At 35.4% G+C, this 24,704-nt stretch overlaps 1 protein-coding gene across 1 annotated transcript in view; it reads left to right on the top strand.

The window, feature by feature from the left end:
* Positions 1-24,704, top strand: part of MALRD1 (MAM and LDL receptor class A domain containing 1) — a 217,304-nt gene that overhangs the window by 124,807 nt on the left and 67,793 nt on the right. The window contains exons 25-27 of the mRNA XM_077191926.1: positions 13,498-13,623; positions 17,885-18,046; positions 20,460-20,617. Of these exons, the coding sequence (XP_077048041.1) occupies positions 13,498-13,623; positions 17,885-18,046; positions 20,460-20,617 (446 nt within the window). The remainder of the gene's footprint in view (positions 1-13,497; positions 13,624-17,884; positions 18,047-20,459; positions 20,618-24,704) is intronic.

The following is a 24,704-nucleotide window of genomic DNA, read 5'->3' as shown; positions in this document are numbered from 1 at the left end:
AGTCTGTGATGCTGTATATAACAATTTCGTATAAATTGTGTCAGATTATATTATGTGAAACCTGTGGCCTCTGTGTTTTATTATAAAGTCTCTTGCCATAAGAATAAGTGAAGACTACAAATGAACCTTTATCAATATTGTTTTTCCCAGCTCAGTTGAAGTGTTAAGGTCAGCAAAATAAAACTTTTGACTCCTTCAGAGAACATTCTATTTAATTTGTATCTCTGTGGACATAGGCTAAAATAAGAACAGTTGAACAGTTTGCCCTTATTAAAAACAACAAAAGCAACAGCAACAACTGCAACAACAACAACCAAAAAAAAAAAAAACCACCCACCAAAAAATCCCCAACAGACCCCCAGACAAACAGTAACAAAAGAAACCCCTAAAACCAAGAAGATAAATGCTGAGTATGTAGATCATGGGTTCTGTCAGGAAAGCAGGAAACTATGTGGTTTTTAACCTTGTAGGAAACAGTGTGACACAACATAAGTGATGTTGTTAAACAAGGTGCTGATGCCACATATCAACACTGTATGAGTTTTGTGGTAGTTGTTTGAGCAAGCTTTAATCTCCTGCCATATACTGGGTACCCATCATCAACTGAAGTATGAAAAATGAACTTCTTGTTCTAGTTTCATCTAAAAACTGAAGGGTTTGCATTCAGAAATTGTTGTATGAATCAAAGAATGGAAATGTGATACAGTCTGGAACCTTCTTCAAAATTGCACTTTGACAAAACTCTAAGGCAGATGTACTCTTAAAAGCTCTATGAAGCATGTGAGCATTACTGACCCCCTTGGTTTTTTTTTTTTTGAGGTGTTTCATTGTCCTCATTTCTGTGCATGTGATTGTTCTCCAAAAAATAAAGGTAGATAAGTAAGGATGCCCTGGTAGGAGAAGGTTAATCAATATCCATCATCTTGAATAACAAAGTGAATGTTGGTCTCTGTGACCATGGTCACAAGGATTTTCAGGATGAAGAAGAGACGAGAATGTTGACTCCATGATCAGAAGGCTTGATTTATTATTTTATGATATATGTTACATTAAGACTATACTAAAAAGAAATAGAAAGGAAAAGGTTTCTTCAGAAGCTAGCTAAGCTAAGAATAGACAAGAATGAATAACAAAGATCTGTGTCTCAGACAGAGCAAGAGCCAGCTCTGCTATGAGTGGTCAGTAAATCAAAACATCCACAGGAGACCAATCATGCTCTACCTGTTGCATTCCACAGCAGCAGATAACCATTGTTTACTTTTGGTTGCTGAAACTGCAGCTTCTCACAAGGAAAAATCCTAAGAAAGGATTTTTCATGAAAGATGTCTGCGACAGGTCTCTCTTGCAATTTGTTGCCAGTTGTGTTCACGTGTATTAATTCATACCAGTGGGGTCTAGTTAAATCACATTTCTGGGATTCTGTTCTGTTTTGGAGCTACAACAAACTAGACACTTCATTTCACAGTCAGATTCATGAAGGTATTCAGCAAATGAAAATAGTAGATTTTATCTTCTTAAGGAAGAAGTAATATCTCTGTTAATAAAGATGGTATCAGCATCTCTTAATATAGTGTAAAAATATTTTTTCTTACTCTTAAGTCCACATATTATATAACATCCTGAAAAATGACATCATATAAGCATAACTGGGAATATTCCAGAGCTGTCATTGCAAGGAAGGAAATTGTTTCAATAAGGATTTGGAAAGCTGTCAGGTGAAGGATCCTTAATCTCTTAAAATGTTAAGATTGCTGAAATTTATATTTGGTTTTAGTCTATGACCCCACAAATCTGAATGTTAACAGTGTTTTATAACACGTCTTGCATTAAAATACCTTTGCAGTGAAACAGTTCAGGAAGTAACTTGGTTTATTACTTTATAGCAACTATTTGTTTTACAGCACTGCTTCAGGAAGAAGCTCTGTTGGGAAAGCAGTTGCACCAACTGCTCCAACTGCTATCCCCTACAGCTTCAGCACAGTCATATTCCTGTGTATTTTGCAGAAAATTAAAGACAGATGATTCAGAGAAGGCTTTTCTCATAGAAGTTTGATATGTACAATTAAAACATAGTTTGCAATAAAAAATTTTTAAAGATTGATTTAGGAAAGTTGGAGACCCAAGAGGCTGATCCTTTATAGAGTTGTAACTTGCATGGTCATAGCTTTTGCACTCTAATAGGGTACTGTCTTTATACACTCAGGAATCATTTCCTTACAGCATCTCTGGTAGTTATCACTAGGGTTTAGGATTATGTATCCTGTGGGAATGTGTTTATGCTTATGCCTTTTCTTCCCAGCAGGACCACAGGGCTATCATTTGTTCTCTTTTCAGCTGTATCTGCGTGCATCTGTGAACATGCATGCCTGTAAAATAAGCAAAACAACCAAAAACTAAAAAAATCAACCAATACCCTATCACGCTTCACCTCACCTCTACCCCCTGATTTTCTTATCTGGATGAGGACACTTAGCCTCAAACCAACATTAAAAGGGAATCATTTAGTGCCTTTCACATCAGCTCTGCACTCTGCATATGATTTTTTGCCTTCTACTCCACAAGTTGATACCTGCTTGCTTAATTTTCTCAAGGCTTTTGGTATGCTGACCTTCCTGTTGGCATGACGACTTGAAGTGCCTGGTCTGACCTTTCTCATTCTTGTTGTTATTGATTCTTTACCTGTGTAGAACAAACAGACAAAATACATTTTGCCAGTTTCTCAAAAATAACATTTCCCACCTGACCCAAGCCTGGGGCATTCAGGATAGAGAAAGCATGTCATGTACAGATTGTACTTTTTGCAGCACAGAGTTCACAGTTTTATTGTGTCTGTTGTAAAAAAGCTAAAAGTCAGCAAACACAATCTTACTGTGGCCAAACTCAAAAAGAAGAGCAGCATACAAAGCAAATGGGGAACAGGGGTTTCTGATCAACAAATTGACTTGATTTACAGCAGTTACCCATGCTCTGTGTTTGGAGCTGTAGAATTGCTGGGCTAGACGTATGACAAGGGTCCTTTAGGGCAGCTGAAGCCACATTTGTATTTTCTACTTGGTCCTGTTTTCTTAAACTAAAATCTTACACATTATGGGTATTCTGGATGTGTTAATTACATAAACAGTGGAATATCACATGCACAGAAAAAACTAGGAGATTGAAAATAATTAAAACTTGAAAACAGGTTTAAAATAAACAGAATAGAGTTGAAATGAGAATGCCTTAAATTGCATGGGGGAAAAATTCTAATTTTTAGCTGCTTCTCAGCAGACAGCATTTAGTGGTGAAAACCAGAGTAAAAGCAATTCTGGAGCTTTTAAATATTTTGGGATAGCCTCCTCCTCACAGACTGTCCTTTTGGAAGCTGCTGAATGGTATTCCTGGAACATGGTTTACAGTCAGCACAATGAAATAATTGCCTCTTTGCCACAATTATGTACTCAAGTTGAGACAGTGAAAAGGGAAGAGAGAGGCAGCCCATGTGATATTTTACATGTGAATATTAGATTGGTTTTCTGCAGTATGGTAATATTCAACATTTATACCATTGTTTAATATATCTAAATACTTATTTTATTACATGTATTTTCCTTCAGCTTGCTTCCATACAGTGTGTTATAAGCTGTATACATCATAAGAGTATCTGCACCGAGCTGCATTCTTTGCTCTTCACTTACATAGCTGTGATTTACATAGTTCATTTTCAATGAGGATTTTCAACTGATTACAGAGAATCTTTTCACTATTTCCTTTTAAAAATTAATTTGTCAACAGCTTCTTTATCAGTAGAATACTACAAATGACTTTATTATGATCTCAGCTTCTGAAGCCCTTTCCTTCAAGGCTCATTTTCAAGTCTCACTAATTTCTATGGAAGTGAAGGACAAGAAGAAGCTGTGGGTTTATTGGAAATATGAGCTCTAGGATATATTGTCAAGAATAGAATGAAAAAAAGATATAAAAGAGTTGGTTTTGAGAGGGTAAGAATGTTCTGGTAACAAAAATAGGTTAAATTCCAAATCTGATACATTTTACTTTACAGATTAAATTTTAAAAAATGAAAAATAGTGAAATTAAATCACAGATAGAAAAAAGTTATTCTTAAATTAGCTGATGTACTGTTTTGTTTTGGGGTTTTTTTCACTTACTTGTACAATAATTCTTTATACAACTTTATTGAGACCATGTGACCTGAATGGGCTTTACTGTCATAATTTCTTGTGCTTTTTAATAATTGACTTTGACCATGCATGAGGTTATTTGCAGGCTGGAAAAAAAGTGTCTCCATTTTTGCCTTAATAAAAGATAAAATATCTATGAGGGTCATGCAGAATAATCCCTAATGATAAATTTATTTTTTACACTTATGTCATTGAATTTCATGATAATGTAGTCTGCTATCATTAAGGAACACTTCAAGCACTATTGATCTGCTTTGCCAGCTGATGGCTCACTGTCAAATAATAGTGAATCAAGAGCACAATTTCTCAGTCATGCTGTTACCAGAAGTCTGATTTTTGTGCATCTGTAATGTAAAGAAAAGGAATTTTGTCCTCTCAGAAACACAACAGCAAATATAAGCATGGACATGCACATGACTCAGCCACATCATACATACTGATTTTGGCATTCCAGGGCACCACCTGAAAAACTAACAAGGGAAGATGAATGAAAATAAGAGAATTATATTCTGAATTAAAATTTGAAAGAAATTTCTATAACATTTTGCTGTTCAGTTGATTTATATAATTTTTCATAGTCTGGGAATTCAGTGCCATAGAGATCCAGGAATAAGACAGAACGCTTACAGCTCCAGTGATCTTTGTCAGTTAACTGTTTGGAATCAGACTCCACAACCTTTTCTTCTAAATTTACAATTATATTTTATTTTTAAAAGAAAGAAAAGTAAAATATATAAAATCAATTAATAGGAAATTGCTTCACCAAATTGAGCTGAACAGAAATTTTCCTTAAAATATAATAAAGCTTGTTTTCCTAATGGTAAAATTTTTCTTTCCTTTTCTCCTCATATATTTGTATTCCTCCTCACATATTTGTATTCCTTCTCACCTACTGTTTATGGCAAAGACCATAGGTGAAGGTACTGAAATCCTTTGAACAATTTTACTTCCATGCTTTTATAAACAAGAAGCTTTGAAAGTCTTGGTAGAAAAATACTTTCTTATTAGAATTCCATCCTAGCTTTGCAGATCAGAGGGACAATCACTAAAACATCCTAGTGTTTGTGTATGTAGGCCAGCTTTTTTTGTTTTTAAAACAAGCCAGTGTTTCCTTTGAATCCTCAGCTATGTATCATGCAACGCTTTATATTTAGTGGAGAATTTAATTCCTTCTTCTCAAATACTTGAGAGAAGTTCAAATTCTGATAATAGAAGTATTCAGTACAAATCTGGCCCTGAAGTGAGAGGAAAGGGAATTCAGACAGAGAAAGCTGCCAGACCTAAATTAGTCACTAAGGATATTCACTGATGTTCAGACAGAATGTATGCCCAGTTTTTTTAAATTTTCTTTTTTTTCCCCCTTCAAATATTTTAATGATTCATGATGACTTTCTCCTGTTTTTATAAATAGGTCAATGTCAGGGTATTCTGACATGGGGCACTGGAATCACACGACCTGGCTAAAACTTCTCAGTAAATGCGCTGAAATCAATGATAAAGTTTTTGTTAGTCTTATATTTGGATTTTGCCTTTACAAGGAAATTAATCTCTGATTCCATTGTGAGCTATCAATTTAAAATATTCTGCAAGATACTGAATCTTCTTCATTACAGAGAAAGAAATTTTATCTCTAGACTTCTCATTTTGAGATGTCTAGAAATTTTGGTATCATTAACTTAACTTGGCTTAGTGTAACATATATTAACATGAACATACTTTATCACTTGAGGGAAAATTTACTGAACTCAGATCACATTGCACTCAGCAGAGGGTACAGATATGCACAATTTGGTTCTAGACAAGAAAAAAATCTCCCTTTTGGCAATGTGAAGATCAGCCACAGATGCCTTTCAGAGGATTTCCTTCTGCATGCCCTTGTAGGAAGGACTCAGTGAGGAAGGCAGCATGCCAAGGAGAGATGTGGAGGAAATTCCCTCAGCCCAGCTTGCCAGAGTTGCCAGTTACACTTGGGAAAGACAGGAATTCCTGCATGAATTCCTGCAGAAGTCCTGTTATGCAAAAATGCTTAAACTGCATTGAATATTAAGACTTTCTAGAAATGTTTGAAAAATATAAATTAATTTTTACAAAATTAATTTTTACAGTCTGAATTTGGGGAAGACAACCTTCTTTGAAAAAAAAAATTAAAATGGAATAAAGGGAAATATGGCGTCAGCTTGAAAACCACAGAATTGTCTTGATTTTACTGCATTGTTCACAAGCCATTGGCATATCTGTAAACTAGGATTTCTGTTTGTGCTTATGTAAAAAATGCATGAGCTTAACCAAAAGGTTTCTTCACCACCTTTTTGCAGCTCTCAGAGATTTATAAGTAATGCCACAGATTTTGAATATGAGAAACAAGAAATAACTTTTGCCTCATTTTTCACGAAGAGACCTCAGTGGCATTTTAGTTTTCTGTTTATCTCATGGGAAACTTTTGAAGAAGAGTTGCTGACTCCAAAGATATTTTGGTTTGCTAGCACATGGCTGTAAACTAGGACTTTCAGCCTAAAATTAAAATCCCATCATTTTGACATTTACTTCACATATTGCTTACTCTTCATATCCAGTGGTAGATTTTTTTGACTCTACCTATTTCAAACAGGTCAAAAGAGAAGGATTTTTTTGGCTACTAAAATATATAGAGTTGAGGTGAATGGGCTTTCAATTTTTTTTTTTTTTTAGTATACAATCTTTCTCTGTAAAGGTGGTACTAGAAGAATGACCCCTGTCCCAGGCTGAGTTCATTTTCACGTAAAATGACTCTAGAAAGTAAGCACCCTTCCAGTACAGCCAAACTGCATGTAACCCATCATACACCTCCGTGCAAGGTGACACCCAAGATGAATTTCACATCTCAGGGCAATGCTGCAGAGACAGTGAGAGCACTCAGCTGAGGAAGAGTCTCCTACTTGCAGATAATTGCAGCTTGTGCTATGTGCTCTACTCCATTGGTCTGTCACAACAGCCCCTGTGGACAACTTTAGGACAAGTTCATGTTAAAAAAATAAAATATTCATATCAAATGCTTCTAAGAGATCTGTGATAACTGGAGAGTGCTGTGATTGAGTAATTTTGATTGATTCTGCATCACAGTGGAAACAATAGTTTGACAGTCAATTTCAGCGTAGATATGATTGAAAAGCTCTAAAAATAATCTATTCATCTGAACTTTCTGAGGTGCAATGTAACTCTACACTGGAATTAGGATAGAGGACAGACAGGGAGGGGGAAAAGGACCAAGAAGTAGAGATCTCATGTCAGATTGTTTCAGGAGATACTTTTATCTGGTTGAACATGTTCATAATTACTGGGAAATAGGATTTTCTGCAAAAGCATCTCATGATTTTTTGCCTTATTTCCACTTCTCCCTTTCTTTTACCACTTGCAGATTCCAAAGAGATAAAGCCTAAAACAACCAGACCCTCATTGCTCAGGCCTCAATGCTTCTCCCTCATGTGTCCTTTGGTATGAAGCAAAGTATGGTGGATCCCTATATAAGAGTACCATGAGTATGAGATCCTTATGCTGCTGATACACTGTATACCAAAGCTGGTCTTTCAGTCTTTATCCATAAAAGCTTCTGTCCTTGTCTCCTGTGGATTTATATACTCCATGATATCAGCACTAGAAGTTAAAGAGAATTTTCTTATCTTTTGTATTGCTTGAGCCAGAGGCAGTTCTGCATTCCCAGAACTGTGAATAAATTTTTTATTCTTCCAGGTTATCGGGGGCCTTAGGCATGCTACTGCTTGCTTTGAACAGCTTTGGGAAGTCCTTTGGCCAAATTTTGTGTCCGTAGGTCAGAGTCTCTCCTAAGAGTCGATATAATTTGTTAGACCTACTGTTTATGTTGGAGTCAAAACATATCTTTGAATTAAATCTGGCCTTTTGCGTGATCTGTTCCATGAGGAGACTTCTCTATAGTTTTAAAATTATAAAAGAACTTTATTTGAAATTACATGTAGTTTGCTTGAGCAGAAACATCTGCATCTAGTTTTCCTTGCAATAGATTTACTAGGTCATCCATGGAGAGAAGCATTATTGATAAGTTTGCTAATACAATTCTAATATTCTGAAAAAAATCATGCATGAAGAGTACTGAGCAATTCAGGCAGCAAATGAAAAAACTTGATGAAAATTGCATTTCATAATTTCTAAATCTCAGACAACAGTTGACTAATGAAACCTTCTGGGACTGTGTATTTCATAAATTCCACTTTAAACAAAGGGTGAAACTTGCAAATTAAATTTCCTTTAATTAAATAACATTTTCAACAATATGTTTGATAATTCCTATATCTCAAGTCTTGTGAAAGAGGGGAGAGAGGTGGTTTAAGTACTCCCACTAAACAATACAATTTAAACAACAAAAATAGAAAGGCAAATTTTCAACTTAAATTTTAAAGCATTTCTACTCAGGAAGGACCATAATTTCTAAAAAGACAAATGGTGGGAGAAAAGGCTGATTTCAATTTAGCTTACATTTAATGTTATGTTTCATTTCATGCTGCTGACATGGTGGTGTTGTACTGTTGAGTGAGTGCAGGTGTTTCTCTTGAAGAGCAGAAGTGAGACTCTTGTTAAACAGCAGCCCAGTGCACTTGAACTTGAGGCACACCCTGCTTTCCAAAACAGCTCAAGGTCCTATTCACTGCTGCCTTTAGGAACCATAATAATTTGGAATTCACCCTGTGCCTTTCAAAAGCACAAAGCGTTGGCCAAACACAACTTCCTACAACCTATGTCTTTAGTGCTGTAATGCTAGAGCATCTCTTCCTGTGTGATCAATCGCTTCTTTCATGTTAAGTCTTTTAAACATTTACTCTGTGTCACCAAATCTATGATATTTAGTGCTATATATTAAACTTAGATATTTTTGGCCTTATCCATTTTGTTTCAAACAATAAAGATCTATAGCCTATAGGACTGATATTCGACCTGTCTGGCTCTTTCTGTGATTTTAGATGAAATGGATATCACAGGAATGTGTACATCTTACAAAACATTGGTACAAGTAAGCTCTTGTACTCAGAGAGTCAGAGAAATAGTCACTGACCTGTTGCTGTCCTCTAGTTGCAAACTTAAAGGAAAGAATGGTTTTGTGAGTTCTTTCCTAGTCAGGCCTTTCCTGGTAATTGGGAAAAAAAAGTCTCAGTTAATAATACTTTATTTATCAGCTATCTCCAAATGAATCTTGTCATGTCTATAAATTCTGTCTCTATTATATGGGTTAGTCTTCCATAGATAACATATACTGGAAATGGATATAAGATAAAGATAGCTGCCAGCTTATGACAATTTATTTGTGGTATGCATGATGCGCACTTGTGTGCTTTCTGCATGTATACAAACACACAGAGAAGTATCCTTACTAGGGAAGATCTCTGCTGCTATTCTGAGAATTGCACTGTCCAGAACAAAATATGTAGAAAGGAAAGCAAGTGTATGTAAATGCAAGTTCTGTGGGAACAATCATTAATATGCTTATTTTTAGGGTTTAGTGATCCAGAAGCCAAGCTAGCTCTATTGGCCTCTTAAAAACTACTTAGAAGATTATGTGGCTCCTTGCTGCATGAATACAAAATTGTACTTAACTGAAAAGTGATATCCTGTATATGCTTTTTCCTTCTCAAGTCCTGCCATTCCATTTGGTGAAGGGATTTGCATAACATGCAGTCATTGGCTACATCTAAAATATGTCTTGCGTTAGTTTCTTGTGGTGTCCTGGTTTGGAAAGGCTGCAATTCTGCGGGGAAAACCAAATAAATGGGCACAATAAAACATTTCAAATTTTCCATACCATAGCAATAGATTGGTTTTGTTGTTATTTGGTTTTGGGGTTTGTTTTTTGGTTTTTGTTTTTTCAATTAATAAAAATCTAATCACCAAGTATTTAATGTAATGGAAAAAAAGTGATTTATAAGGGTATATGTGCTGCTCCCAGATAATTTTGATCTACGAGAAAATAACTGTTTTAATTACTCTATTGATTGTTGCTAATATAGTTATTTCTATGCTGCTCTGAAGGTTGGTTGTAACCACAAGCTATTCAATTCTTATCTGTACTTGTGTTTTATATTCTATATTATTTTATTTTGGTTTGGGGTGATTTTTTGTTGCCTATAATGTTTTTTTTTTCTGGGAAAGGAATGGGTTATGGTCTTTTCACTTGCAACATATCTTATATACTATTCAGATCCCACAGATTTTTGGACTGAGCAACTGGAGAAGACCATAACATAATGCAAAAAAAAGTAATTAGTCCAAGAAATGTCCAAGAGTGCTGGAAATCAGTAAATTTAGTTGGAGCTTCTGTTCTTATTAAAAAACCAAAACCAAAACCAGCTTAAAAATAAAGCTGTTCATTAGGAGACATTGTTTTGCTTTATACTAAATCTCTCTGGAGTGATGGTAGGTTACTGTTCTCCAAATTCAGTACTGATAGATACAAACTCGGATTTTGGCAACCTTCTAATTTTGAGGGCAAAAATGGGCAAGATAATATTTTAAATGTATCTCTTTTTCTTTGTTCAAAGTAGTTTCTAACATATTTTCCCATATGTTCTTCAGTGTATTTTTTTATGATAAAATTGATTTTTCTTTTATTATATTTGAAGAATGTCTTGTAAAAATGAAACTTCTAAGCTACAACTTCTGTGTGGACTTGTCTTTAGCTTTGGATTTGCTGACACTGAACTTGCATTTTATGGTCAAGTTGCATTGTATTTCTTGTTTTGATTTAATTCTTAGCTGGGGTAGGAGTTTTGGCCAGAATGAATGTACTATGGAAAGTTGATTTTTTATGCCATAATTCCAAGTAGAGGTATTTATATTTATGTTTGGTTACCCTGTGCAATGCTAATGCCAGCATGTTAATTTAAAGAGGGATTTTATTTCTGTCTGCCAATGATTGTAGCAGAAAAACCATAATTATCATAAATGTAACCTGATACCCCTAAAAATGACATATAAAAAAGGTCTTACTCCAAAAGGATAAAATTCATAGATATGTAAATTTGTGTTCATGACATTCACATCTGTTGAGACAAAAAATTTCATTATCTCTGTTGGCATCACACATTTTATTTTAGGATAACATTATTAAAGGCTGGTTTATGGTATGTTTGAAGTACTATAAAGTTGCTTTTTTTTTTAAAAAAAACAACTGTAATTTAGTGCTAAATATAAATGATAGAGTAACATAACATCACATAACATAAGGAAATGCTGTGCAATATGATCAGTCACAAAGCCATGGATTTTCAAAAGTCACTCCCCTGTATGGTGATAATGGAATCCTTTCATATGCAGTGAAAATCACTGTATGCTAATGGATCTGCAATTACCTAATTTCTGTCATTATTTAAGCCATTGAATAATGGCTTAAGGAAGTAGTTTAATTTTCCAGTGCATCATTTCCAGTGCAGAGGGAGAGAGTGGAAAAAGGGGTTTTAGACTCTTCTCAAAAGTGCCTACTGACAGAAGGCAATGGGCACAAATTCAAAATCCAAGAAATTTCATGTGAACACAATAAACCACTTTACTGTGAGGATCACCCAGCACAAGTAGTTGTCCAAAGAGGTTGTAGAGGCTCCATCTATTGATATTATCCAAAACCCAACTGCACGTGGTCCCTCCCAACTTGCTGTATTAGAGGTGGCTGAAGCAGTGGGTTGGGCTAGAGAGGTCTTGTGAGATCTCTGCCAACCTCAACTATTTTGTGTCTTTCCAGAATTTAGGATGAGCCATACTAATGAATTCTTGGTGGTACCTTCAATCAGGTTTTATCACATCATTTTGGAGAGGTGTGAAAACTGCCTTAACCATCACAAATGCCTCAGTCAGTTTTTTTCTCAGGAGTCTGCTCCTCTGCTAATGGCTCTCTGCCATGTGGATTGCCTGTAAAAAGCAGCAATGGATTTTCATTTATTTAAGGCATTCATGGCAATTTGTTTGCAGTGACTAATCAGATCAAACTGACAGTCAAAAATTAAAAGACAAAATAACAAGACAGATATCAGTTTGGAAAGATTTTTTTCTGTGTGTCAGTGCACATGGGCTTCTGTATTTCAAAGCTGAAAATTTAGGTATTGAGGTTCTGCAAGTAACCAACGTTAGCAGTGATTTATTTCTTCTTTTTTGTACTATCCATTTAAAATGTATGGATTGCATTTTATTGCTGTATTGTCACTCTGTTTAATATTACTTCGAGTATATGTTGAAACTAAACCAAAAGTTTAGTTCTCTTTTCCTATTCCGCTTCAATGAGAATGCAGTTCCTCAGTCTGTAAAATTCAGTAAGTACCACTATTTGAGGAGATTAATACCCAGACAACAACAACTATTCCTCTGGAAATATGGGCTTGTACAAAGGCAAATATCATGGTGTTCTGATCAGACTGTGTTTAACAATATGTCACATTTTAGTTACGTTTAAAGGGAAAAATTAAACACATTACAATGAATACAGTCAAAATAAATTCTCCTAAATATCTTTTTGCAGAACTTGAAGCTATAGACTGAAAGGTAATCTAAGGTTATCAGAGTGTTTTTGAAGTGTTGCATTTAGGGTTATCAGAACTGTTTCAATTACTGTTGGCTGAAATTATGCATACAGTGCACTGAACTAAAAAATAACTTAGGTAAGTTCGTTTTTAGGCTTAGAGTCTAGGGATGGCTGATTCTCAGTACTCTGGACTTGAACCCAATGTTTTATGTGCAAGCTACTAAGTTACACTCATTTTATGAGATGATTTTCAGTCACCTTCAGAGATGAACTCAAATTTTTGTAAAACAGATTTGCATATTACATACCCTAAGAGAAATTTCTCAGCAGTTCACACAATCAGAGCAGCAGTTTGTCTAAACTCTACCAAAAAAAAGGGTAAACGTCTTATAAAGGCTCTAAAAGTTTATTTATTATGCAAATGTGTATAACAGTAATTTTTTGGTTTAAAATGTTATTTTCAAAAAAATATAATTATGAGCAGAATAAAACCTTTTGCCTGTCTGCTTTTCAACAGCTCACAGAATCCTTTTTTTTATAAATGTCTACAACAAATATACCAGGGAAACAGTTATGTTGATGCTGGATTCAATTTTCTTCCAGCCAAAACATCCTACTTTTGAAGCTTTGGGCAAGGCAAATGCAGTAGTCTAGAAATATATAATTAAAACATTTAAAGAGTGAGACCAAATAACATCTGTTGGAAGCAGTAAAACCCTGAAGCCATGATGTATAATAGTTAAAAAATTAAAAAGAACATCCTTTGATCTAATTGCAATATTGATTTAAGTGTCTTGTTGGTTTCAGTTGGAGAGAATCCCAGAGAATGCCCTGCTCTCACTGATTTTGTGTGTGGGAATAAGTGCATAGAGTCTCAGTTCATCTGTGACTATAAACCAGACTGTGAAGACCTATCAGATGAAGCTGACTGCAGTAAGTATCTCTGTGTGTTAATCTAATCTTCAATTAAAATTATAGCTTTAAATTCTGTAGTATAGTTAAGGTGAGTTCATAAAGATGATTCACTTAGAAGATGATCGCAAGCAGATTGCCTTGTCCCCAGGTAAAAAGTTCTGATATTTTCACATCCTTAGAGATATTTGCTGCAAAAGTATTCAAGAACGGTTTACTTGCAAAAGTATAACTAACTAGAACCAAAGGTTAAATACTCAAAAAAACCCCTGACACCAAGGCCAAAACCAGCTTAGGGATTAAAAACATACTTGAGGAATTAAATCAATGAGTTACAATAAAAATTAACTCTGAGAAAAAAAAATAAGCTTGTTTATTAATGGAAAAAGGTTTTGAAAGGAAATATCAATGTTGAATGGAAAAGCTAAGCAAGCAAAACTTATGTATAATAACATTTAGGAATGATTGTGCCATAAAAAGGTGAATACTTAAAAATAAACTTGACTTTCCTGTCAAATGAATTTTGCCTTTGTGATCTGAGTAGTGTGAGTACAGTTTCATTGTTTGATCTTGCTTCTACCTCAGAGCTATGAAAATATTTTACTGTCATTTCTCTATTACAGAACAGTTGGAAAAAAATTGAGTCTGTTTATCTTTGCCTAAGTCCTAATGAATACTGAGACACAATTTGTCTGAAGGCATTCTTTGCTGGGGCTGATTGAGATGGAAGGACACAGCTCCATTTGAAAATCTGGATCAAGTTAATGGGCTTTCCAATTCAGGCCTGAAACTCAGAAGCAGTAAAGCATTGTGCCTTTGTTCCTGCTCCATATTTTTGTTTATTTACAATTACAGTCTGGACTGGATATTTGGAGCAGGAAGATTAAGTAGTCCACATATGCAGCTCAGTAATGAGTCCAAATGTTAGTCTTTGAGCTGGAGGGTCAAATTCTGCCATAATGCAGGTATGCTCAAAAGTAAACTTGCTAGATAGAGTAAATGAATCCACACATCAATTCAATGTTCACCCTTTTTGGAAGTGAAAGTATTTCACTGAAATAAGGCAATATTTTGTGATCCTTTGAAAATCAAGGGCCTTTTTTCTTGCATGGGGTTTCTACATGCTCGAGTGGACAGGATTACAAAAGTAATGACCCTTTATTGGACAATGCACATTATAATGTTTTTACCAGGCTACAGACTTACATACTTACTAAAAAAGATGCTAAGATGTCTATATCTCACTATAGGAGATTCTAGGAGTCTGAATCTCACTAACTATAGGAGATTTAACTTGGAGTTTCTCCCTTTCATAAAATAAAATAGCAGTTCTGAAGTACAAAAGCTGAATATAGTGTCACTATTTCCGATCTCTACCTCTTGTAGTACTTTGTGTTGCAGTGAACTTTGTGAATCATATTAATGGAAATGAATTTACATTGAATGATAACTTAAGAATACTAGGCTTTTAGAAGTAGAGTCCAAGATAGATTTTAAGCAGCTAACCTGTATTTCTTGTATAAAGATTTAGTACTTTTTCAGGACTTAGGCAAAGTAAGTGCAGCAAAATACTCTGTAAACTCACCCTTGTAACATTTTCCAGATCTAACAGATAAACACTAAATTAAATTACTGTCTAAAGTGAACTGTTGAGTAAAGATATTCAGAAAACTATGGAGACACTTGATTTGTTCTCTAAATATTGTTAGAGAATATAGTAGCTTCCTGGGGGAGGGTGTTGTTCTGTGTTTTCTGGAAGGACTCTTTTCTTAGTCAGATAATAGATTGGAACATTTCAGGCCATAAATTATCTTGAATCACAGTAAAGAAACTGTCTTTGCTATACTGAAGAAAAGCTTTTCCAAGGGAAGAAAAAAATAATTGTTGATATTCTCTTCATAGAAATAGACTGAAATATTCTTTTATTGTTGATGGAAAGGCTGTATATACATCAAAATATTTTCATCAGTCTTTAGTCTTGCTGTTTCTATGGAAGTGTAATGCAGATATACAGTAATCTGGCATTCAGAATACTCAGATAAGCCCTAGGTATATTTCCCTTTCTGCTCTATTTTAGTCCCAACAAATGATGCCTTATATTTAAATACACTTTTTCCCTGAGCATATATCTTATAGATGGGAATAAACAACATTAAAGGGCACATAATGCCTCCTAGATATGGAAACATGATTTTTTAAATGGAAAGACAACAGGACCTGCTTAATCAGAAAAGAAAGTACAACAGGCACAGAGAAATCTCTTCATAGCCTAACCTGTCCCATCACAACTGGTTATGGCCACATTTGTCTGCAGTTTTCTCCTTTGCACTGAGCTCAAGGTCTGAGCTTATTTCACATTCTACTATAGTTTTATACAAGTGTAATTCCAAAGAAGTAAATGGACCATAATCTACTCAGCAGCAATTCCTGTATGCAGGATTTACAACAGAACCTGTACAAAATGAACTGCATCCACGTAGGCTGGTGGACTTTTTTTTTAATAAACTCATGGTAATTACTTACTCTATGTTTCATTCAGTCCAGTCAGGCAATCTTGCAAAATTTTGATTCTCTTTCGATATGCTGCTGGAAGTACTGAGGTGAAAAAACCACACCTGAAAGCTGTTTCAATTTTTATGAATTGCAGCCAACTGTACAGACAGATTTGATTAATAGCAAACCTCAGTGTTGATGAACCAACTAGAGGAGTGCTTGAATTATTGAAATAAAAGCAATTTTTCCAATAAATGGAGCAATTTTCTTCTACTGGCTTCTAAATAGGGTGTATGCTTACCCACAAAAAAAATCAGCCAGCAGGTGCAGATGGGTCACATGACTTTGTCAACCCAGTAAGTACTGTTCATAAATATTTATTAATAATTGCCTTCTGAATGCACTGCTAACACATTAGGGTAAAAAAATGGTCAGGTATTCTATTGTGACTAGTGTAGATCCTAAATGGATTTGGACTTTGATTTTGTTAGAGATACACAAGAAAATGTATTTTCTTTTTTTTAAATAATGGGTTCCCTTTGTTCTTCCTCTGTGTGAGGTTATTGTTGGAGTTAGGCCTTTATTAGGCTTACATGGTGTTTGTAATACACTGCCAATGCAGATCTGTGCTTAGGAGAGACACTTCAGTCCTTGCAGTGCAGTAACTACATTACAGTGCTAATTCTCCCCCTAGCATACAGGATTTTGATCCAGTGAATAACCTATATTGGATCAAAACTATACATCTTTTAAGATATTTGTTTTATGCATTTAACTAAGGTGACACTTTTTTTTTTTACAGAGAACAAAAGTCCACAGGGTTACAGGGTGTGTGCAGACCTTGGTCATAAGCAGTTTTATGATAAAGATATTTTCATAAAGAATGGCCTCAGTTTTTCTTTTAGCATCAAAGTAGAAAATAGGAAAAAAACCAAACAGATTAAAAGGAGGAAATTAAATCTGCAATTTTTATCTATATCCTTTATACACAGACAATGATACATAAATACTTTTATTTGAATATTGCAGAATATTTCTAGATAAAGGAACATAGTCTAAATCCTCAAACCCATTCTGAATAGTCACAGTCAGACTTGTACCTAAAATGCTTGGCTGATTGTGATGTTTAATAGTTTGTAACATTTTTCTGAAGTCTCCTCACAGGTGTTGTCCACAGTCACACTCAGCAATTGTGTAGCTGCCTCTGCTTTATAATGAAGGAAAAGATGTATTGGAGCCAACAGAAGAGATTGTGGTGCTATTTGATTCATCTGACACCCTATTTATATCATTTTGTTGATTAACTACTTTTCCAAAGTAACCTGAAGCAGCAGAGTTAGAAGTGAGCAGTTTAATTCAGACCTCCTAAATTTAGTCAGTGTCCTAATCACTAGAACATATCCCTCATCATAAAGCTGCCATCAGACATAATGTTCACAAGGCCAACATGTCCTTATGAAAAATGCCACTGTGGAAGGGCAGTCCAGTTTTTCTAGCTAATTGTCTGGAAATCATTCTTTCCATTTACCTTGGATAAGAACTAAATTTGGTGAAGTCATTGGTTTGCCATGGGCATTCATCTGTAATAAAGTTTATACCTGCTCTAAAAGTGAAGAATCAGCTTTTCCTTTCCTCATTAACTATCACATATTATTTATGTCCATGCATGAAATTCAGGGAATCACAGTGTTAGCCATACAGAGTCCTTTTCATTTCCATTTTTAGTGTGCACACTATAGCACCTTTATGTAGAGATGAGATGATAATTGACTTTTTGCTGTATTTTCAGGTTACTACACAAGCATTCCTGGAAGCTGTAACTTTGAAACACAAGATCAAGAGTGGACAACTGTATGTGGATTAACACAAGACACTAGTGATGATTTTGACTGGAATATTAGCAACAATGCTGTCACAGGGCAAACACATCCTCATACTGACCACACACCAGGTATTGACATGTGTACTGCATCACTTCTGGGAAAATGAAATATTCACAGAATTTTAAATAAAACCTACAAAAAATGTGGATCAGTGCCAAGATAGCAGCACATCTCAGTGTGATCAGCTGATACATGGGAATGGTTCAAAACTGTGCCAGGAAAGGCTCAGACTGGACAGAAGGAAGTATTTCTTTATAGGTGGGGAGGCCAAACACTGGAACAGGCTTCCTAGAGGTGTTGAGTGCCCCCAGCCTTTCAGTGTTTAGGAGGCATTTGGACAATGCCCTTAACAAAATGCTTTATCTTGGGCAGCCCTGAACTGATAAGCCAGTTGGACTAGATGATCATTTTAGGTCTCATCCAACTGAAATGGTACTATTCCTTTCTATTCAACTCCAATAACAAATTTCAGATACGTAATGTCATTTTCTGACATTAAAAGATGAATTCTCTGATGAAATTTAACTGGCTAGAGTAATACTCTTCTCCTTGTCAATATTTTAAATAATCTACTTTTCCTGAAGTGTGCTCCCATTCCTAATGAATTTCATAAAAACATTCAACCATATGCAGGATGAGGAGCAAAGTGTGGGGCTGTGTGTGAAATGCCTGAGGCTCCTGCCTTGATTTAACTTACCTCCCTGACATTGGCTTGCCAGAAATGTTATTATAGAAGTTCATCTCAAGATATTCCTGACAAACTGCTACCACGATGCCTGTTGATTGTCAGGAGAATGAAATAAATTGATAGGCAATTACAATAATCTGTGTTATGTAGTGAGCATAATTAGATATTGTATTACATAAATATTAAATAAGTATTTAAATAATAAATATTAAATGAATATTTAAATAAATATTCTTTATATTATACAATATATCTGGGTGGGACATTAATTTCCATCACAAATGTACTAATCTCTATTTGAGAAGTAATTAACTTTGTTTTCAGAAGCTTTGATAGTTAGAATCTCTATCCTAATTTCCATCTAATCAGCAAAGTATAGTTAATATCCAATCCAGAAGTATCAATATTTTTACTGTTTTTCTCTTGAGTTTGTGAGCAGCATCGTCTCCAGGTTTTGACTCTTTTTTTTTTAAATTTATCTTTTCAAAATCAATAGAGACACCTTATCATGGGTGGCTGTAGCCAACTTCTGTCCAACTTGTTTATCCTCCCTTTTCCTTTATTCTGCACCTGCTGCAGGAACTGCTCACCTGATCATGAGGGAACTGCTTATCTACCACAAATCACAGTTTTTGCAGACATTCCTACCACTTTATGTCGCAGGCTGTAAATCTGGAATTTACATTCCTCTTGGAAAGGGACAAAACAGACAAGGTAGAGGTAGAAACTACTGCAGCTGTTCCAGGCAAGCTGTTTCTTGCAAATAAGTAGTTTGACTTGCTTCCTTGCTGTTACTTTGATGCAATGAGATAACAAAACAACTACTAGCCCCTGGCTTTTTAAGGAGATTTTGTGTGTTTTTCTATTTCAGTTTCTCTCATTTAATTAGTTCTTTGTTTCTGTGAAATTACCCAGCAATTGTAAGAAAAACACAGTTAATAAGCGAAAGGAAAACAAAATTAGAGCAAAGTGTTTACAAAATTATCCAGATTTGTAATTTACTTTTAAATTACCCAGGCAAGATATATTCACATTAGCTACAGAGGAACTGTTTGTCAGAATCGCCTACAGCCTGTAATACTTGGAAATATCCATCAGTCCATCAGGTTTAGGTTGGATATTAGGAGAAGGTTCCTCACCCAGAGGGTGGTTGGGCTCTGGAACAGCTCCCCAGGGAAGTGGTCACAGCACCAGCCTGACAGAGCTCAAGATACATTTGGACAGTGCTCTCAGCACAGGGTGTGACTCTTGGGGTGTCCTGTGCAGGGCCAGGAGTTGGGCTTTGATGATCCTTGTGCTTCCCTTCCAAGTCAGGTTATTCTATGATTCTGTTTAGCACAAGGGACATCTAGGACAAGTGACATCTTTTTATACTGAGACAGGAGAGACTTAGATTAGAAATTAGGAAATTACAAGGAAATTCTTTATTCAGAATGCAGTGAGACACTGGAGAAAATTTGTGTGGAAGCTGTGGATGCCCCATCCTTGGAAGTGTTCAGGGCCAGCCTGCATGTGTTCTGAGAAGCCTGATGCAGGGGTGGCATCCCTGCCCATGGCATGGAGCTGGAACTAGATGACTTTTAACGGCCCTTCCAAGCCAAGCTATTCTGAAATTCTGTGAAATACACAAAGCATTAGCAAGGAAGATCGCCGTACAATATGGTACGGTATACATGTATGTGGCAAAAAGAAAAAAAAATAGTAGCATCTGTGTTTATAAAAATGCTTACAATTTAAAGCAAAGCATAAAATATTATTGAGAAACCCTAAATTTGTTTTGTTTTGTTTTTAAGGTAAAGGACAGAGATTTTTGTATGTCAACTCATCCACCCAGAAGGAAGGAAACAGAGCAAGGATAACTACCACAAAATTCTTCCCACCTAGTCTTGGGGTCTGCAGAGTTCGCTTCTGGTTCTGGATGTTTCCCTCAAGGCAAACAGGAGTCTTAAAGGTAAAAGTCCTTCTACCCCATTATGGCATAACAATACTTGCTTTAGTACTATTTGCATTTTTGTGTCTAGGATTAGCAAAATCTCAGGAATTTATATTAACAAAACTTCATCACAACTTACTGCTGTTAGACAAATCTTCTCCTGACAAGATCAAGTCACAGTTTTGCTTTAGTTTTCGTTCCACTTGAAGTCCTTTCACTATATGTGTAAGAATAAACACTGCACATGTGACTAGCATACTAAAACCTACCCAATAGTAGCACAGTTCTCTGCAAAATTCACTCTAACATAAAATAGAGAAATTTCTAATGTTTAGTGGTTAAAATTATATGTTTTAAAAATATTAATGCAACTGTGTGTGAAAGGTATTTTTTTAAAACAATTGGAAATAAGGTATTTAACTCTATTAACAATTATAGCCCAAGTTTCCATGAAACTGTCATCTTGCTGTTCCCCAAGCATCCTTAACAAGTACACTTTTGGTTTTTGAGTAATCCAGTAACAGTCCAAGCAGGGATGTGACCCCTTGGCAAACAGGTCACTTCATGTGACTCACTGTATAAATATGCTGCACAGCTCCTTTTTAAGTGACCTGAGAAAAACTCCTGTCTGTGGGGTTTGTTAAAATTTTGAAAATACAGGTAATTTTAACTTTTTTAGTCAGTACAGAATATATTTTAGTCCATGTTAAAAGTGAACAAGAATATTTTTGTAGTCTTGGACATTGAATTAAGTCAGGAACTTTTTACCACACTGTTCTCCACTGGAAAAGATAATCATAGCACTGTTCCATGGGATTGTAGTGCAATTAGGCTGGAAGGGCCTCAGGTGGTCTCTAGTCCAACCCCTTGCTCCAAGCTGAGTCAGCTACAAGATGATGCTGGGTGGCTCAGGAATTTACCCAGTCTTGAAATTGTCCATAAATGGAGACTACTCAGCCTCTAGGGGCAACTTGTGCCACGGGTAAACTTTCCACTATCTTCTCCTTACATCCAGCCCAAGGATATTGTTATCCTTCATTCCACCTTTTTTCTTTTTGTTTTCTTTTTATTAGTAATTTTTTTCAGGATGGGATTTGCATATCAATTTTATCTCTAGCACCTAGTTTATTACTCTGAGTATTGCTGTAAATTTACTTATGGATAAAAAAAAGCTGTATTTCATGAGGTTTGTATAAGCAGCAGTAAAAAGCAAACATAAATTCCTTTTTTGACCTGTTGATAGCTGAAATACTGTGAGATTATCTATGATTAACTATGTTTAAATTCAAGTATCCTGGACCTTACAGCATGCAAGATTGATGATGAGATCCTTTGAAGGAGCTTTTGAATGTTTTCAAGCATCACAGAACACTTAGCATTTGTGAATAAGTAGATGTGTGTGGCCTATGTGTGAGTTAGCAGGCAGACAGCCAGAGCCTGCTTTTTAATTGGACTTTTTCTTTTTAAGAAGACTAGTTTAATTTCCTCTAATTGCCTCCATTTCATAAAGTATTGTCTTACTCCCACATACAAATAAAGTTCCCTGTTTATGGCTTTGCTACAGGTATTCTTACATAGAAATATATTCACAACAGATTGAGGCACTCAGCAAGGAATATCACCTCATCACAGAATCAATTTACCTCTGTGGACATTTTGCACTATTCTATCAAACTAATAAGCTATTCAGTATCAACTGTTGCTGTTATTAAATCAAGAATATAAATTAACTGTACCCATTCAAGTGAAAAAGGAAAAAGCCTAAAAAAAAACCAAAAAAGAAAAGCAATAAAATCAACAGCCCAAAACTTCTGAAACAACAGCTCTGTGAAGGTTTTTTTTTTTTTCAGTTTGCACTCGAGGTGAAAGAAGTCAAACTGTAGTAGGAAGTTTGAATAATGTGCCAGAATATTATAACACCAGTACAAAAGCTGATATAGTTCTTATCTAAAAGACAGCTGTCTGGTTGAGTCTGAATTAAAAAAAAATAAAAGGACTGCAGATACAGGGCATACTAAGGACATACTAAGATGTGTGATTAAAATGGCATACAAGGAATCAGTAAAAGAAAGACTAAAATGAACATTGTAATGGTATAGGGAATAGACGTGGTAGAACTACACAAAATAGTGGAAAGTTACAGGAACAATCCCATTCTTACTCAGAAAAGGAACTAGTCAGTGAGGAAAAGGAAAAAGGAACTTGAAATGCTTCTATTCTGTATTCACAATGCACATTTCAATTTCACAATTCCATTGTCATAAACTGTAATTTGTTCATAGGGAAACCAAAAGTCTGGGCTATTATTATTATTTTTAGAAAGATACAATGTTTAGAGCAACTCTTGCATTAACATAGAATGGATGCTATTTAAAAGAAATCTGAATACTCCTGCTTCAGGACTTCAACCAATCATTAATCAACAGGAGAAGAAAAATGCTTTGTAATGACTAAGAACAAACCCACTAGCTTTCCTTGGAAGCATTTGGTAAGAGTATTTGAAAGGGGAGTTTTCCAGCACTAAATACCAGCCTGGTCTAATATATCAATCAATATCTTCTGGACAAAAATGCCTCTTAATACAAACAAATGTTGCTGCATTATGCTGCAAATGTAAATTTAAAACCCTCACATTTCGCTTTGCATTCTTATGACTACTTTGTTGAATTTAATGGTGTAGGAGAGCAGTTTCAGCAAAAAATGAATGTGGTTTTCACATCTGTTTCTTCCCAATGGAAATTCTATTGATCATATGTCAGTTAGACTGAAAACACTCAGTGTTTATTGTGCTTCTTTGTCCATTTACCTCAGGAGTCTGCCATACTCATACAGTGGAGAATTAAAACTGAAATTAATTCCTGATGTGATAGCTAATATGTATATAGGTAATATATCAGTTTTCTGCCTTCATATTTGTTGATACTAAAAGAACTGATTTATAATAAATTTTGGTATAAGACAGATCACTTTTACTTAAAAACCTAAGTATTGTATTACTTTAAACTAATGTTTAGGCAAAACTTTTATTACTTCAAACAGAGGTTTAGAGGAATAGAGAAAAGAGGTAAGTAATTTTTTAAGTGCTTCTCTATTGGGACAATGGAATATGATTCAATTTTGTAATCTGATTTGTGGACTTAAAAACAATTTCAGTCTGTCTCTGGTGAGACTTCGGTCCAAGGAAGACATGATGATGACTGCTGAGCACATGAAGAGTTCAAAAGCATAGTCTTAAAGATGTAAAGCAGAAAACCTAGCATCATTATTCACTGGAGTCAATGGACATTTTCCTCAGCTGACACGAGTCTCTGGTGCATAATGAAGTGAAAATACAGGTTCTCTTTCTCAAGATTTTCCTGTTTCCTCAGCTGGCAATTAAAGACTCTAAGTTGTCAATGGTGGGAGAATACGTCTCTTATTATGCACTCTTCAGACCTGCATTGGTTTCTTATTTATTTGGCAATTCAGGTGGAATGTAGTACTTTCCAGCATTCAAACTGAATTAGAACTAAGTCATGACTTTAAGGCAGTAAATAGGATTTTCTAAAGAATGTTGTTCTCCGTGGATCAGCTAGATCAGGATTAGGCTGCAGAACAATCTTATCCGACACATAAATACAGAGTTGTTCAATGGGATTTTGCTGCAACTTCTTGTTTGGTTGTTTTGAGGGTTTTGTGGTTTTTGGGGTTTTTTTTACTTGTTTGGTATTTGGTGGTTGCTTTTCTTCCATTACATACCATACAGTGGGATTCATCTTGCCAGCTTTTTTCTCCTGCACATCTTAAATTGTTTTCACTACCAGGCTAGCTTGCACACTTTAGATAGGATGCTGTGCAGGAAGGTAGTGCTGGAGATATTAAGCACCACAGAGTTGTACCCTTATAGGGATCTAGGGAGATCTTATCCATGAAAATTTGCTTGACCTTTCATGTGCTGCAAAAGGCCAGCAAAAGTCTTGTATACACCTGATGTACTTCCTGATCCAGAAGATGCTCAAACACTGAGTGGCATGGGTAGCCCCAGGAGAGAAGATATATTATTATGTTTCTTCACTTTCACCGGGCACAACCTCAGAGAAAATAAGACCTGTATCCCCTGCTAAAG

The sequence above is a fragment of the Agelaius phoeniceus genome, chromosome 1 (genome assembly GCF_051311805.1).
Source record: "Agelaius phoeniceus isolate bAgePho1 chromosome 1, bAgePho1.hap1, whole genome shotgun sequence".
NCBI lineage: Eukaryota > Metazoa > Chordata > Aves > Passeriformes > Icteridae > Agelaius > Agelaius phoeniceus.
The sequence above is the reverse complement of the archived record's forward strand: the minus strand, read 5'-3'. Positions and strand labels throughout refer to the sequence as shown.